Source organism: Centroberyx affinis, unplaced genomic scaffold (assembly GCF_046629955.1).
Source record: "Centroberyx affinis isolate AG114_WGS23_722 - 3 ecotype Tasmania unplaced genomic scaffold, CSIRO-AGI_Caff_v1 ptg000171l_1, whole genome shotgun sequence".
NCBI lineage: Eukaryota > Metazoa > Chordata > Actinopteri > Beryciformes > Berycidae > Centroberyx > Centroberyx affinis.
The window spans coordinates 904,831-920,973 of record NW_027278868.1 but is presented as its reverse complement, the minus strand read 5'-3'; the positions used below and the strand labels follow the sequence as shown (position 1 = coordinate 920,973).

Sequence of the window (16,143 nt, the reverse complement as noted above, 5' to 3'; positions counted from 1 at the left end):
TGTGCAGCGTGCTGTAGATTCTCAGCATTCTCTTGGGAGACATCCTGAATACTTCTCTTGTTGCCTCTAATTGGCTGTGAATGGTTTGTGTCTAGGCAGTCTCAACCTGTGAACCCGACTGATGTCATTAGACAGGCTAAAGCCTCTCTGTTGTCATTGGAATTCATAGCTGCTTGCAATTTCTTCTTGGAAAACAAGGACTGCTAGGTTCACCAGAGTTTCTTGAAAACAAGAAATAAAACATCAAGGTGCACCCTGGTGCCTCATGGGTCTAACTATGCATCACATACTGCTGGAGATGTTATTAGATTATGGGTTATGGATGAAAAACTATAAATCGTTAATTTATAGGGTTGAGTCAGGCTCCAGTTAAATTGTTGCATTTCTCTCTGTTTTTTCTCTGCCCAGTAAAGAATATATCCACAATGTCATGGTATCTCTTAACAGAGGGAAGAACAGCCCACTCTTCTGGAAAATAGAAAAAATAACACAGCATCAATCTGCATGCTACAGCAGATTGCAGTTTTCTAATGTTTGTCACATTAAGACAAGAGATTCTAACTATGTCCTCTGTGCTTGCCTCTATATTTCAGGGTCTAGAATAGCATCTGAGGAGGCCTTCTACCTGTACGCCAGTGGGCCGGACCTTACCTCCATCATGCCCTGCAAGTACGGCAAGCCCAATGGGACATTCTCCAAGTATGTTAATCAGGAAGGGCTAAAGTGTGAGCATGTTCGAGAGCTTCTGATGAAGAACAAGGATGTGGACACAACGGCACTGGTTGTAAGTCTTTTTTTATTATACCTAATCCTATCTTTACTTTACATTAGACATCAGCTGAATACATGTGTGCACATCCCAACACAAAACAGTTAATTGTGGAAAAACAGACAAAGAATTGCTATCTTGTCACTGTCGCTTCACCTTTTCCCAATCCTTGTATGTCAAATGTGTTAAAATACAGATTCACATTGTTCTTAATCCCAGTCCTTGTGCTTTGTGATTCAAGTGAACCATTAGCATAGTAGATTATTACTATTTCTCTATTTTATTGTTTCTGTTTCTGGTGCATGCATAATGCACTGTTCCAATTAGTTGTCATTGATGATTTTGCACTGTAGGAAGTAATTTTTTTCCAATTGTGAAAGCTGTTCCAGTTGAGCTACAGCAATTTACAGCAAATTGTTTTTCTCCCATTAAAAGTTAGTGGCTGTGTTGATAACAGCTCTACTGATAAGGAAGACAGAAAGGAAGAAAGACAGAATGAATGATTTCCCCTCCCCACATCTTTGTAACTTCCCACCTGTACTCTAACTAGATCTGTATCCTTTTCATCCCACTCACTACTGTTTTGTTATCTCTAGGACTCGAAAGGCCTTTTGATACCGCACTTAACCCAGGCTTAAATCCATGCTAGAAATTGTAACCCTGGGCTAAAGGGGTCCTTGCTCCAGGCAAATCCAGACTTCACAATAAGTCATTGTAAAAGAAGATTATCCTTGACTTTAGCCCAAGGCTAGTTTTTCTGGCCAAGCAAAAGAAGTCAAGGCTGACTGATGCAGTGTGAAAAAAATGGATTAAAAAATAGCTTTGGGCCAACCTAGCCTAAAGCCAAAGATAAGCCTGGTCTAAAAATGTGCAGTGGGGAAAGTGAGGGATACTATTGTGATAAATGTATGTTTGTTTTACCATTTCTATAGTGTAAATCAACTAAATACCTAATATTCAAATGATTTAAAATGAGAGGATGAAGGGTTTGAAAGATGAATATCTTGTTTCTTATGCGTCTGATTCTGTTTCTGCCTGTGCAGGAGAGCTTGGCAGTGGTGTACGCCCCTAGCAGTCCCAGAGTCTACACTATCTATGAGCCTGTAATCAGACTGAAGGGCCAGGCCAAGACGGTGGTCACCCAGCGCCCTTTCAGCTCCAAGGAGGTGCAAAGTGTTGTCCTGGAGCCCCACTCTCTCCGGGGACTGCTCCCCACTGAACCCCAGGGCCTGCAGAGCGTCCTGCACAAGATTGGAGGAACAGGAAACTTTGTCTTCCTCTTTGCACAGGTATGATGCTCGGTGCTATTTATCCCACTGACTCCATAGTCAGTGGGATGTAGCAGATTGTATTTTACGACTCGTAAACTCATTGCATCAGCTGGTTGTTTTCAGCTGTTCTTCTCCACAGCAAGCCCAACTGTAGTGGAAACCAGACTGTTTTTCAGACTTATTTGAGCTGAAAAACAACATAAACTAACCAGGAAGGAATATATTTTCTAGGTCATGGAAGTGCTCTGACTTAGTTATGGAATGCCATGGAAAAGTCATGGACTTTTACACCAGGGCCACAGTGGGAACCCTGTATGTTTATTTTGAAGTCTAGACTCTGCTTCATGCAAGTATTTATTAAGGTGCTATGAGCTACAAGCATTGCAAGACATTTCATTCTCAAGCCCAAAAGCAAACAACAAAGCAGTATTATTATTCCAGTATTTTGCATGGTGATATATTGCCTCTTATTACTTCTCTATTCTAAAAATGTGACTTCATTGATTGTGTCAAATACAAGCCACCGTCTTCAAGGGGACAGGAGGGGTGGGGTGGGGGGGTCAGAAACTTGTGTAGGAGGAGAAAGGTTCTATCAGTGTTGTTGCGATTAATAAAGGGCATAGATTAAAGTCCCTTTTAAAGATAATGTTTAAGATTTGCCTCTTTTGAGAGAACACAGGAACATTGTGAAATGTCATTTTTTTAATGGAAAGGAAGTTATGCAAGAGGACAACTGCTGACCTACAGTGTTCCTATGCAGCCATTTTACTTATTTTTTCCCTGCCATCTCTCCTGCCCTCCCTCCCTCCCTCTGTCCCTCATCTCGATGTCGCTGATGTCCAGGCGGTGGAGCTGAGTGACTGTGAGAAGACACAGGCTCTGGCACTGCGGGTGCTGCTGTCTCTGTCCAAGTTCAACCAGCACCGCATCCACGAGATGGACTGTTACCATGGATACTCCATGATCCACCAGGTCCTCATCAAATCCAAGTGCATCGTGGGATATCATATGCTGAAAGTGAGTCAGATCTTGAACTCTTTGCTCTCCTCTTTTCCCACAGTCTCTGTGGATCTGTGCAGTAAAACATATTCACTGGCACTTCTTTTTTACCGTGAATCCGATCCACCCCGACACACTGGTGCCACTGTGAGCCAGTCTTGGTGACCCTGCTGTTACTTGACCCTGTGGCTGTGTCTGTAATTGAGCTGTGTGATGGCTGTGCGCTGAAATGGATTCTGTCTGACTGGATGAAACACTGAGCTCCTGCAGAGACACACAGCACCCCCGATTGCCTTTGCCGCTTTGGGTTTCCACATACTGCATGACACAGAACTGAGCAGATTAGTGACACTAACACACTCACACACTCACACACAGTCATACCTAAAAGATAGCGTGCCTATTTGCATTAGATAAAAAATATGGCTTTTTATATATTATGTTGACATTTCATATTTACACTGCTAAAGAAATCTCCCTTTAGCCAGATCAGTCTTTGAAGCCAGATGTCTGGCTGCTTAAAACAGTTTGTATATTTAGTCACACACTCTTTTATCAGACTATGACAGGTTAATAATGTAACTGACTCTTCAGTGTGCCTTCTGGTACCAGAAACCCAAAAGACTACAAGATTTATGACCACTGCAGTGAATCTGGTCACTTCTACAAATGACAGACCTTGATCCTACTGATCAAGGTCTGTCATTTGTGGAAGACAGGAACTCTCAGGGGAGTAAATGGCATTGGTCTTGACAGAGTGATAAGTACTCTGTAAGTTCATGGGGAATGTATTGATTTTCCTCCTGTCTGGAGTCCTACACTGTGTGAGATAATGAGAGAGAGAGATAATGATTATCAATATGTTTGGGTAAAATGTTTCTGAGTAAGGTGTACAGCACTGTGGTAGTTTTGACAAAACACTCCATTTCTAATGTGGTTGCCATACTGTATCTGTCTCTAGACTCTGCTGGATGGGTGCTGCAGTGGGCCCATCCTGACCCTGGGGGAGGACAGTCAGTTCCGTTTGGACACTGAGTCCGCTGCTGTGGTGCAGGACATCAGGCTTCTCTCAGAGGTCCTGTTGGACTGGAAGATCTGGGCCAAGGCTGAGGTAAACACACACATCCTGGTACCAACCAGACCTGGGTCAAATCTTATTTGCAACAAAGTTATTATCATAAACTATCAGTACAACAAAAACTATGTGATAACAAATGTTGTCATAAATTGAAATAAAAGTAAAAACGAGACTTTGTGCAAAAAACTAAAACTATCTTGAAGATAGTTATCACTTATCTGATACTCCAAGTAGGCTAAAACAAATGCCAGGATATTATTTGCAAATATTGTTTGGCCAAGGTCTGGTATCCACACACAACACACACATACACACTCCTGCCTGCACACATACACCGTGAACAGTTTTTTCCTTTTGTTTTCTCTTGTCAGATTTGAAGATACAGTGGCACAGGAATGTGAGAAAAGAGAAAATTGATACTGTAGCATCAGCTAATTTGAACCCATGCTGTGCGGTATAAGGGCAGCTTCCCAGGCGAGAACCATAGCACTGAATCTGCATGCTGCTAGTGGCTCCCAAGGTGTATGAATTTAATAACACCTATACATAAAGGGCAGACAGCTCGAAGCATCACATGTATAGGTGTTAATAAATTCATACACCTTGAGATCAAGTTGCAGTGTGCGTATTCCGTTTCTGTTTTGTATTCTGTCCAGTACCTGATTAAGACTGAGATATTTTTACTCTGCTCAAGAAACAATAGTACTCTCAGTCCAACCATTAGTGCACCATAGAGCATCAGGTTATTCCTACATTGCCAGCAATGAAGGCCAAATGATGTCTCTGCCTCTCCATCGTCATTCACCGTTCGTGTTGTGTTTCTGTCAGTGTGGAGTGTGGGAAACCCTGCTGGCTGCCTTAGAGATCCTCATTAGGGTGCACCACCCTCAGCAGGTCTTCAACATCCGTCAGTTCCTCAAGGCTCAAGTGGTGCATCGCTTCCTGCTCACCTGCCAAGTGTTACAGGTAGGCCACTGTCAGAACTCCTGCCACGATACCTTGCCTCTTTTCAGAGACCGATCCTGATCCAGTATTATGTGTTTTCTCCAGGAGCATCGGGACGAGCATCTGACTTCCATCCCGCAAGAAGTCTGTCTGTCATTTGTCAAAATCATCCAGGAAGTACTGGGTTCTCCTCCGGACCTGGATCTGCTCAGACTGGTCTACAACTTCCTGCTGGCCGTTCACCCGCCCACCAACACCTACGTCTGCCACACTCCAACCAGCTTCTACTTCTCACTGCACATAGGTGAGGTAGCGCTACAGCTGTAACCAGTGCTTCTGTTTCAAACTCACATGAATTTAACTTGCCAAGCTCTTTTGATCTCTCTGTGTGTCAGATGGCAAGCTGTACCAGGAGAAGGTCCAGTCCATTATGTATCTAAGACACTCCAACAGTGGAGGAAAGTCTGCCAGCAGCTCTGTGGTCTCGCTCTCCCCCACTGTCTTCACTGAGGCGGCCCATGAAGGTACAGTTCAGCCACACCTCACTGGCCTTACAGCACATTCAGGCATCCAGCACAGACAGGATAATTTAATGCAAACTTTTGCTTTGTTGCCAGGAATGACTGAATGATTATTTCTAAGAAGATCTGTAATGCTTTCATGAGAATGTCCTGTCTCCAACTAGGTCTACTTCTTTAGAATGTTTATCGTTCAGTGCTGCAACAGCCTTTTTGTCACTGTGTGATGAATTAAGGTCACCAGAGTTTTATTTTAAGGTTGTAACATAAATGCTATTACTTCTGGGAAAAAGACACTGCAGATGTAGCATGAGGTCAGCAATTATGTCTTTGAGAAGCTAAGAGCAAGGCAGTGGTTTCATGTTCTCCTCTCTCCTCTGAATCCCCCCCCTCCCCCCACCCTCTACTTGCTCCGAAAAAGATCTAGTCTAGTTTAAATAGAAACCTTCTTTTTCTCTTCAGTTCTTATCTAGGCCTTCTCTATCTTATGTGAACATTCTTCAGCTAATGTTGTACTCAATGAAAGTTGCTCTTGATAAGAATGTCAGCTCAAGATCTAAATGCTTCATTCTATTATGAAATCTAATAATTTGTGCTGAAAGTGCTGAAGCAATTCCTTCTGCTTTCCAGGTCATCTCCACGCTCCTTCCCCTGAACATGGAGGTGATGATCAGTCGTTACGCCCTCCCAGTCTGGCCCCCTCTCCCTACTCCTCCCCGTTGCTGACACCTCGTCTTGGACACGGTAGCTCCAGTGAGGCAGGCGAAGGTGACGGGGTTTCCCTCGCCACTCAGCAGGCTCTGGGCAGCACAGAGACACTCAAGAGGGGCGGAGGCGACGAGCAGCTCCTTAGCAGTTGTGAATCGGCCAAGACCATCTGTGACTCTAGAGAAGGGGGCGAGGGAGGAGCCCTACGCACCCCTTCCATCAGCGTGGAGGAGGAGCGGGATGAGGCGGCGGAGGTGGACAGCCTGGCAGAGGGCAGCGTGGGGGTGGCGGAGTCCGACGACAGGTTTGACTGGGCCAGCGATGAGGCACCGCGCCGACCTGACAGCCTGAAAGGCATCCAGTCCTTCCAGAGGAGCCAGAGCAACCTGGCCAGTCTGGGCCTGGCCTTCCCAGCTCCAAACGGCTCCCTGGCCATCGGCCGCTGGCCCACCGCGGCTGACAGAGGCTCCCTGCCTGAGGACTGGGAGAGCTACACCTACTCTCCTGGTTATGAGAGGGCTCACAGCAAGACCGAGTCCAACGACAGGTACTCTGCCATACTGCCCTTTACAAGGCTTGCTTGTTTGAATATCAGATACAGTATTGATAACACACTGGAAGACGGTTCTAACTGAATCCATAATGTCCATATTACCTGCCAAAAACAATTCAGTTCGCCAACCCATGGCAAATGATCTCATAGGTATAGTGCACTTACAGTAACCGGTAGCAGTCTGTTTGAGTATTTATGTAATTGTTTGTCCATGCCAAGCCACTCTGTCACGTAACTCCACACATTGCTAATACCTAAGTAGATCACAGTGTTGCTCAGACAAAGAAAGTCTTTGTTCAGATTTGCATAACAATCTACATACTGCAGTTGATTATGGTAATTATCTTCAGCCAACTGTGAAAATGATTTGCACTGCAGTGACAGTTTCAGTTTACCTATATCTGCCAGCCAGTCGCTGTCAAGCTCTCTTTAATCTGAAATGGATTGAAACAGATTTGCTCATTATAATCGTATTTTCTCAACAATCGCCTTCACGTTTATTTTGTATTAAACAACGTGGGCTGTCTGAAGTTAATAGGTCTTCCACTTTTGTCTTCAGTTTCATTAAATGTATTAGGATGTCTGTAGGTGTATTTTTCAAGCAGGGCAGAAAACTAACTAGTAATACTTAGTAGAGCCAAAATTTGTTTGCTGGTGTTAATGTACCAATCTCCTTTCAAGCTGTATCAGCTCTAGCAGGGCTCATTATGAAAATAGCTTATATAAACAGTCTCAGTTTACTGATGAAAAGATCATGTTTTGTGTTGACCCAGGTTAGTCATTAAGACCACAGTCCTCAATTAGCTCTCATCCTTTCCCTGCTGATGCAAGTTTTATTCCACTGGTCTATAAAAGCAAAAAACAGGATTTCACTTACAGTGCAAAGAAACCCTGCAAGACATACAGTAGACAGTAAATTAGTAGATTATCCACTTCTCTCACTACATAGCCTATAAATTCAACCTTCTCCGTAATATAAAATATTCTGTTTTATGTACAAATGATTCATTCTTATCCTCTCATTTTGAGAGCACCATTGAAGGTAATTTGGTTTTGCATTTTTTTGAGGCAGAATCATTCAACAATACCATGTGCGCCTTGTGTCCCAGGTCCAGTACAGAGGACTGCCTGGTGCTGATCTGCTGTGGACTCTATGATCTTCTGAGGGGCGTCTTGCTGCTGCTGCCTGACCTCATGCTTGAGGAAGTGATGGACAAGCTCATCCAGCCAGAGGCGCTCATCGTCCTGGTCAACCACTCCTCACCACTGATCCAGCAAGGTGTCATGAAGGTTGGTTCTGGATCCTGTTTGACAGGTCTCATATACTCTGAAGCAGTTCTCAACTGGTTTTGCATTGGGGCCTAAATTTCACCACATTCATGACGTCATGGATCAGTACCTTTTTAGATCACGCAATATTTCCCGATTTTAGGATGTTTTTCTCCATTATCCTTTCAGAATGTCACTTTTACATTTGTGTTTTACATTTAAGGCATTTAGCTGACACTCGTCTCCACAACAGCTTACAATGAATGCAACTATAGAATAAGCTTAAATTCCTAAATCGTATACATTACAAGCCACTGATCGTAAGCAATGCAAGGGTCAGAGAGCCTGAGAGCTCTGACAATATTCCTGTAACCCTAGAATAATCACATGTGAGATAAGTAAGAGGGGAAATAAGATAAGAAGAGAGGTACAGTAGAAGGGATTTTTTTACTTAAAGATCAGAGCATATTGGAGCAAGTTGATGAGAAGGTTATGGGAGGAGGTGTATGATTCAGTGGGTGAGGGTGACGTGAAGTACTTTTAGACCCATCCGTAAAGAAAGACGCATAGTGTTAACTGTAGGATAATCTACCTGCCCCTAACAATGCTGCTGTATGGGACGCATATGTAATTAGTTTACTGTTTCTTACATCAGACAGCAACCATTCCTTTGCTGAGTGTTAACATCATACTGTATTGAAGTTATACATCTCATATAATTCTGTTCCACTTTCCCAGCTGCTGGATGCCTATTTCAGCAGAGCCTTCAAGGAGCAGAAGGAGAAGTTCCTGAAGAACCACGGCTTCTCCCTCCTGGCCAACCAACTGTACCTCCACCAGGGCAGCCAGGGGCTCCTCGAGTGCTTCCTGGAGATGCTGTTTGGACGGCCTGTGGGCCTGGAGGAAGAGTGAGTCAAGGGACAATACTAGGACCCGCAGATAGGGTATCTGCGGGTCCTTAAAAACTTCAGTTAGATAATCAAAATTTAATTTAAATCCATTTCCAAGTAGCATTACAAAGGTCTTAAAAAGTCTGTTTGAAACCTGCATATACATATACTTCCCCAATATTATAAAAAAGTTTATGCGCTCACTTGAGGTAGAAAACATTTTGTTGCTAAAGAAATGGTACAATAAATGGAGCTAGAAACACATCAATCAACTAAATAATGACATTTGCAACCAAAAGCTCTCTGTAAAGTATCTGTCCACCATGACCTTCCATAAATGTGCACCTGCTGTTGTTCCCATGGACAAGGAGCCCATTGTGGTTGAATGGCCATTAGTTGGTGCATTAGAATATTGCCAAGTGCATTTCTTTCATCTTCAGACAGCATGAGATATGGCCAACATTAGCTAACATCAAAGAACAATAATGCCTTGCCCCCTGCTCATCAATCCTTAAAAGTCTCCATTTTTCTGGGATGTGTCTTTTCTCACAGAGTTGCATTCTCTATTCAGGAAGCCTATTTATTATCTTCAACCTAGCTGATGGAAACACACCTAATTTTTTTTTTTTTGTGACATTTCAAATTTCACTTAAAATTGGATGGTCATATCGGCTTCTGGGAGTCTAACAGACTTGGGGACTGAAGCAACCCACTTTTTAGTTTTTCTATGATAAGTAATAGATCATGCTATGCAGTCTCTAGTGCTGTTTGTGATTTCTTTTCTTCTCTGTGTTACTTTCCAGTCTGGACCTGGAGGAAATGGAGAATATCTCACCCTTCAGGAAGCGCTGTATCATTCCAGTGTTGGGTCTGATTGAGAACTCCCTGTATGAGAACTCTCTGGTGCATAACATCCTGTGCATGCTGCTGCAGCTCCTCAATGCCTGCCCCAAGCTGGCAGACATCCTGCTGGACCACGGGCTCCTCTACGTGCTCTTTAACACCCTCTCCACCCTCAACGGCATGGAGAATGGGTACGGCTGCCAGGAGAGAGGATGATTCATTCAAACACATCCATGGGGTCCAGGCATCACTCGCATATGCTTTTTTATGTTAAACCCTTGAGCCATGAATTAAATCATTAATCCTCTCAGTGCTCATTGATCTAGCAGGTACGAGTGGTTGACTCGCTTCCTGAGCTTAATATTGTCTTGTTTGCACTTGTCCTCCCTCCTCTAGTATTCCGCTGAATGACTACAAGCTCTTGGTGTGTGATATCCAGCAGCTGTTAGTGGCAGTGACGATCCACTCCTGCAGCTCTTCAGGCTCCCAGTACTTCCGAATCATCGAAGACCTCATTACCTTGCTGGGTTTCATGCAGACTAGCAAGATGCGCCGTACACAGGGTGAGGACTGGACATGCAAAATACATCAATGTTGTCCCCCTGCTATGCTCTGCGGTTCTGGATGGTATAATGCTGTCAAGCTCCGCCGGGCAGAAAAGAAGCTGGGCTGCAGTACATTGCATGATAGATGGAGTCACTCCCTATTTTCAATCGTAGACTGAAAACTCATCTTTTCAAGAAGTACCTCACGTCCTCGTCTTCCCACTGAATGATTTCCTCTCCCTTCTCCCTCTACTTTCTCTCTTCTATTTCCCTTTTTAGCTCTTATCTACTTCTTTGCCATTTCTTTGCTCTGACATAATCATGGAAATATTGTAAAGGCACTAAGGCTCTGACCTTGGCACCCTTTATTTTTGGTTGTTTGGAATTTTAAGTGATAGAAATTGAAGCGTATTCTAATATTGCACTCAGTGACTCTGGATAAAAATGTAAATGTAAAATGTAAATGACACTCCTGATTCTTCTCTTCTTTTTTTATAGAGATGGCAGTGGCTCTGCAGTTCCGTGTCCTCCAATCAGCAATAGAGTTCATAAAGACCACGGCCAATCAGGATCCCCAGAAGCTGAGCAGCTCTGTGAATGTACCCAGCTCTCCTCATCATGCCATCTATCAGAAACGCAAGAGCATTGCGGGTGAGTGTTTCAAACTGATGCAGTGATAGAAATCATGATGGCGCTTTTTCTGATAGGGTTTTATTTCCATCCAGTCAGTCACAAGGCAAATCTCACCCAGACTTTTCAAGCATTTCACCTGTCTGTGTTGATCCCTTCCCATCCTAATTTGAAGGTTCCATTGCCATGAAAGACTCCATTATCCCCCGCATCCCCAGACAGCACTACTGCTCCTATGGCCAGATCCCCCTGTCCCCTCCCTTCAGCTTCCTGTCCCAGGACTCCCCCCTCCCCTCCCCCACTGGAGCTCCATCCTACATGTTCCACTCTGACTCAGGTAGCTGGGACAGCCGTCCACAGTGGAGAACATACTCCCTGCCAAGGGACATGTTTCCTTTTTTTTTGCAGTGAACTCACCCTTTCCCTGGTCCTCACCTGGGGGTTAATTTGCCCAGTACCCTTGTGCACTACTGGTGCCTTTGTGTGTGTGCATGTGTGTGTATGACTGCTCAACTAAATCACTGTTAAACATTTCAGCACAGATGGCATTTTGATCAGCGAATCTTTCTAATCTTCTGAGTCTTCAGTGATTTATGAGATATTTGCATAACCTTACTCTCAACTTGAAGATAAAAAAAAGCATGCCTTGCACCTATTATATGCGATTGCAACACTGACACAATTTGTCTTCTCAAAACTGTGGATGTCCTCATGATGTGCCTCTAGGCCGGCGCCGGTTCTCCCTGGCCCAGTCCGACTCTCTCCTGACGCGGATGCGCTCTGTAGCCAGCGATGAGCTCAACCAGATGATGCAGAGGAGGATGAGCCAGGAAAACCCCATTCGCGCCAGTGAGACCGAGTTTGTCCAACGGCTGCAGAGGCTTGTGGTCCTCGCTGTCAACAGACTCATGTACCATGGTAAAAAAGAACAACTCCTTTTTATCTCCCTTCATTTTTGCAGGTTAATAGATCTCCTTCTTCCCACCTATCCAATTCAACACCGTCCCCTCCCTAATTCACTCTTCTCCCCACCCCAACCAACTACCACCACTAAAACCCTTAAGGCAAATTTATGGTTTCTGCGGTGTGCCTGGTGTTCATGGCAAGACCGTTCTCTCCGCAGAGCCACAGCATTTTATGGTAAATGCGCGGTAAACAGCACGGTGTTCGTGGAGAGCGCAGAATCTCCTCCGATTGTCCATTTTTGCCTGTTGTCAGCTGTCAGTTGGCTCGATTAGACTACTTCCCTGGTAACCAACTAACATAGCAACCATTAACCAATCATAGCCTCTGAACTGACGGCGGTGTTTGCAGAGGCCTCCGCATAGTTTCATTTTTTGAGAGGAGCGCGGAGCTCGGTGTGGACCCTCCGCAGACCCCCTGTGGAACTCCACACCGCGAACACCGGGCACATCGCAGAAACCATAAATTTGCCTTTATCCTCCATCCTCCTTCACATCCTGGAGCACTTACAATTAAGTATGTGGTGGTTTAAAAAACAATGTACACTACCAGTCAAAAGTTTGGACACTCACATTTTTCTTTATTTTTACAATTTTTCAAAGTTTAGAATAATAGGAAAGTGAAATCAAAACTATGAAATAACACAAATGGAATTATGCAGCGACCAAAAAAGTGTTAAACAAATCAAAACAATAGAATATTTTAGATTATTTATCGTAGCTGCCCTTTAGCAAAGGCTTTTGAAAGAAATTCATACATCAACAGCAGCATCAACTTCACTTTTTATATTTATCTCAGAAACAAATTTCAAGCATTTAACCATAAGCCTTTAGATCAAAATGGCTTTAAGATGATGAAAAACAGCACATTCAATCAGTTGTGTTTTTATGTCTGTGAAGCGCTTTGTAAACTTGTTTTTGAAAAGTGCTATACAAATAAAGTTTATTATTATTATTGTGTCCACACTTTTGACTGGTAATGTATTACATTCTTCACCTCATATAAGCACAAATAGGAATGTATGTTCACCTATATATTATACATGTAGCAACACCTCCTACATTTGTTCCTAGATTGCTCTCATTTTGTTTCCTGATCTTTTCTTCTTCAGATGTGAGCCAGGACTTCTTCGACCTGCTGAATATCCCCGACTCCCCAGACCACCAGCTGTCCACACCGGATCCAGGCGACCCAGCGCAGGACGAGAGCGGCTCTGCCTCTGTCCCACACTCGCCCATTCCATTCACCCTCCCCCCTGCCAGCAAGAAGAGCTTTCAGAAGGACATCCTCAAACTCATGATGGAGGGGATCAAAATCAGCCTGGTATGATAACAACTGTTCAGAAGCTTTTTCCATGCTTGGAAATCACTTTTTTTTTAGTTACAGTTCTGTTCATGTCAAGAGCTAGTTTGAGTTCCCTGTACATGACGGCTGACGTTGTGATGGTGTTTGTGGTTCCTCAGGGTAGTACGGGTCGTGGAGGAGCCCCGCATCAGCAGTGGCGCAGGATCCTGTGGTCGTGCCGGGATACGTTCAGGGTCCAGATAGGCCGCCTGCTGGTGCACACACTCAGCACTGCACTTCCCCTGTCTGACAGGAGGGAGGCGCTGGAGTTTGTGTTTGATCCCAGACACTTGGATATCCTCAGAGAGAGTCTCAGCCCAGGTCTAGAGGTGAGTGCAAAGGAACTGCCTTGTTACAGTCTGCTTAGTCGTCTTATCCTTCCATAGTACTAACAGTCCGAGCCAACTGCCAAACAGAAAAGAAATATAATTGGGATTTCAGATCATGTTTTTTGTTTTGAGAATTTATATTATTTCCCTGACATATGCAGTGCACTTGAGTCAAAATACTTTTTACCCATCAAAAGAAGAAATCTTTGCCTTTTCACTAGGAGCAGGGGAGACAAGTGTGAGCGGATGTCCATTAGTTTTTCACTCGTACAGAGGAGTTCTCAGACAGCTGTCAGGCCTTGACTCTGAAATATCTGGGATAGATGTCTTCATGCTCTTCATCCGCCCCCCTCGCATTGCCATGGGAGTCAGCTTTCACTCTGTGTGCTCCTCTTGGGCTTTACTGAAGGTCGACCAGCTGGATGGGGCTTGTTTCCTGTCCATCACTGTGCGTGGCTCGGCGCAAACACAAATTAAATATTGATCATTGTTTTCTTTTCTTCTTCTTCTTTCCCTCAGCATGGACCAAAGTTGTCGCTGTACCTATATGAAATGCTCCATGACCACAAGGACAGCCTCACCAAAGAGGAGCAGACCGCTGTGGGTGTATTCATGACCTCGCTCAAGCTTTGCGGCCATCGCTGCATCCCCCCCAACGCACCACACAAACCAGACTTGCTGAAGGCTATAAAAGAGGTAAAACCCTGTAACTATTTCTAAGCAAACTACTTTTTATACAAATCATGTTTGCCTGGATATGTTCCACACCAGTCCAACACCATGAAAGATCAACATTTGTGCAGGTGAAAAATCTTGAGGCCTTCCAGAAATAGTGCAGCTCTAAGTACATCCTTTCAGCTTGTGTACTTAGCCAGAAAATACATTTAATCCATCATAAGAAACTAATTTACTTCTGATTTTATTCATCCAGGAAAAATTCAAATATGAGGCAGAAGAGAAAACAAGCAAAGTGGCGTGGGAAAAGAAAATGTCCAACAGTCAGAGGGGGTGAGTAGGAACTTTTTTTTTTTAGTCAGTGTTTTATGGTTTGCGCTTCAGTGAAGACACCAAGGAAATCTATGTAGGAAACAAGTCTTTGATCCTCGGTTTTATCCGCTCCATTTCTGTCTTATTCCTCTGCAGTCTTATCCAGAGGCTGGATGGAAAGTCGAAGGACATTTCCAAGATTGCAGCGGATATCACTCAGAATGTGTCTCTGCGGCAAGGCATGGAGAGGAAGAAAGTCATCCAGCACATCAGAGGCCTGTACAAGATCGACCTGAGTGCCAGCCGCCACTGGCAGGAGCTGGTGCAACAACTCACACATGACCGGTGAGCATGGAAAGCTGTCTCTCACAAGGGCTACACAAGATTGGCACAAAAAATCATAATGGGATTATTATTATTATCATTATTGCGGTGGTGATCCCTCTTTTTCTCGTTATTATTATCATTAACAATGAAAAGAAGAAGAATATTGTAGTTGTGATTGTTATTAGTGATTGCAATCTGAATTACAATACATGGGGACATTTGTTTTTGTGTGCTTATAAAAACAACTGTAGAGATGATCAGATGCTAATGCTAAGGATTTGAGTAAATTTGTTTGAGTTTGAGTAAAATAAAAGATTTTTTCAGACAGGCAGATTCATTTGCAGCAGCAGAATGCCTTATGAAGAAAGCTGTCTGAAACACATTTCCATATGAGGAAAAAATTGCATCCTCTTCCAATTTCGAACTCACTCAGATCAAGCAGAAGTCAATATTGGAATGTGCAGTGAGATTTTGTTTGTATTGAATAGATGTGAGTGGGCGTCATGTTTGAGTGTGCTGTTATGGTCTGTTTCAGTGCCGTGTGGTACGACCAGACATCCTACCCGACGTCCTGGCAGCTGGACCCCACCGAGGGTCCCAACCGGGAACGGCGGCGGCTACAGAGATGCTACCTCACCATCCCCAACAAATACCTGCTCAAGGACAGACGCAAGGCAGAAGGTGAATAAACCTGTTAGGCTTCTAGCAATATGGTAAAATTTCATTGACATGCTGTCTGGTGCTCCGACTGTCTGTCTGCGTCTGTCTGCTGCTGTCTGGCTCGGTGTTCTTAATCTGTCCTCTGCGACTGTTTAGACAACGTGAAGCCGCCGCTGTCCTTCCTGTTTGAGGATAAGACTCACTCCTCCTTCTCCTCCACGGTGAAAGACAAGGCCACTAGCGAGCCCATCAGGTATAATGTCCTACCGCTCCGTCTCCGCCCGCCTGTAAGCCTTTAGTAAACAACATAACCCTCTCAGGAAACCAGGATGATGTGAAGAATGCGCTTGTCGAATCACTTTTGTTACACTGAGAAGTGTCTGTGCGTCAGATGGTGTATTTCTTCTTATTTCTTGTATGTCTTTTTGTCCTCAGGTTCACCAGACGATGCATCAGTGTCGCCCCCTCCAGAGAGACAGCAGGGGAGCTGCTTCTGGGTAAGACACTGACCCTTG

The 16,143-nt window shown here is 44.2% G+C and overlaps 1 protein-coding gene across 1 annotated transcript in view; it reads left to right on the top strand.

The window, feature by feature from the left end:
* Nucleotides 1-16,143, top strand: part of lyst (lysosomal trafficking regulator) — a 62,388-nt gene that overhangs the window by 35,803 nt on the left and 10,442 nt on the right. The window contains 23 exon segments of the mRNA XM_071534456.1: nucleotides 594-784; nucleotides 1,813-2,058; nucleotides 2,884-3,057; nucleotides 4,001-4,150; nucleotides 4,946-5,083; nucleotides 5,168-5,366; nucleotides 5,458-5,586; nucleotides 6,211-6,835; nucleotides 7,951-8,131; nucleotides 8,849-9,018; nucleotides 9,804-10,034; nucleotides 10,240-10,406; nucleotides 10,887-11,039; nucleotides 11,194-11,355; nucleotides 11,745-11,936; nucleotides 13,093-13,304; nucleotides 13,445-13,654; nucleotides 14,174-14,350; nucleotides 14,586-14,662; nucleotides 14,798-14,986; nucleotides 15,504-15,649; nucleotides 15,785-15,881; nucleotides 16,064-16,125. Of these exon segments, the coding sequence (XP_071390557.1) occupies nucleotides 594-784; nucleotides 1,813-2,058; nucleotides 2,884-3,057; nucleotides 4,001-4,150; nucleotides 4,946-5,083; nucleotides 5,168-5,366; nucleotides 5,458-5,586; nucleotides 6,211-6,835; nucleotides 7,951-8,131; nucleotides 8,849-9,018; nucleotides 9,804-10,034; nucleotides 10,240-10,406; nucleotides 10,887-11,039; nucleotides 11,194-11,355; nucleotides 11,745-11,936; nucleotides 13,093-13,304; nucleotides 13,445-13,654; nucleotides 14,174-14,350; nucleotides 14,586-14,662; nucleotides 14,798-14,986; nucleotides 15,504-15,649; nucleotides 15,785-15,881; nucleotides 16,064-16,125 (4,278 nt within the window).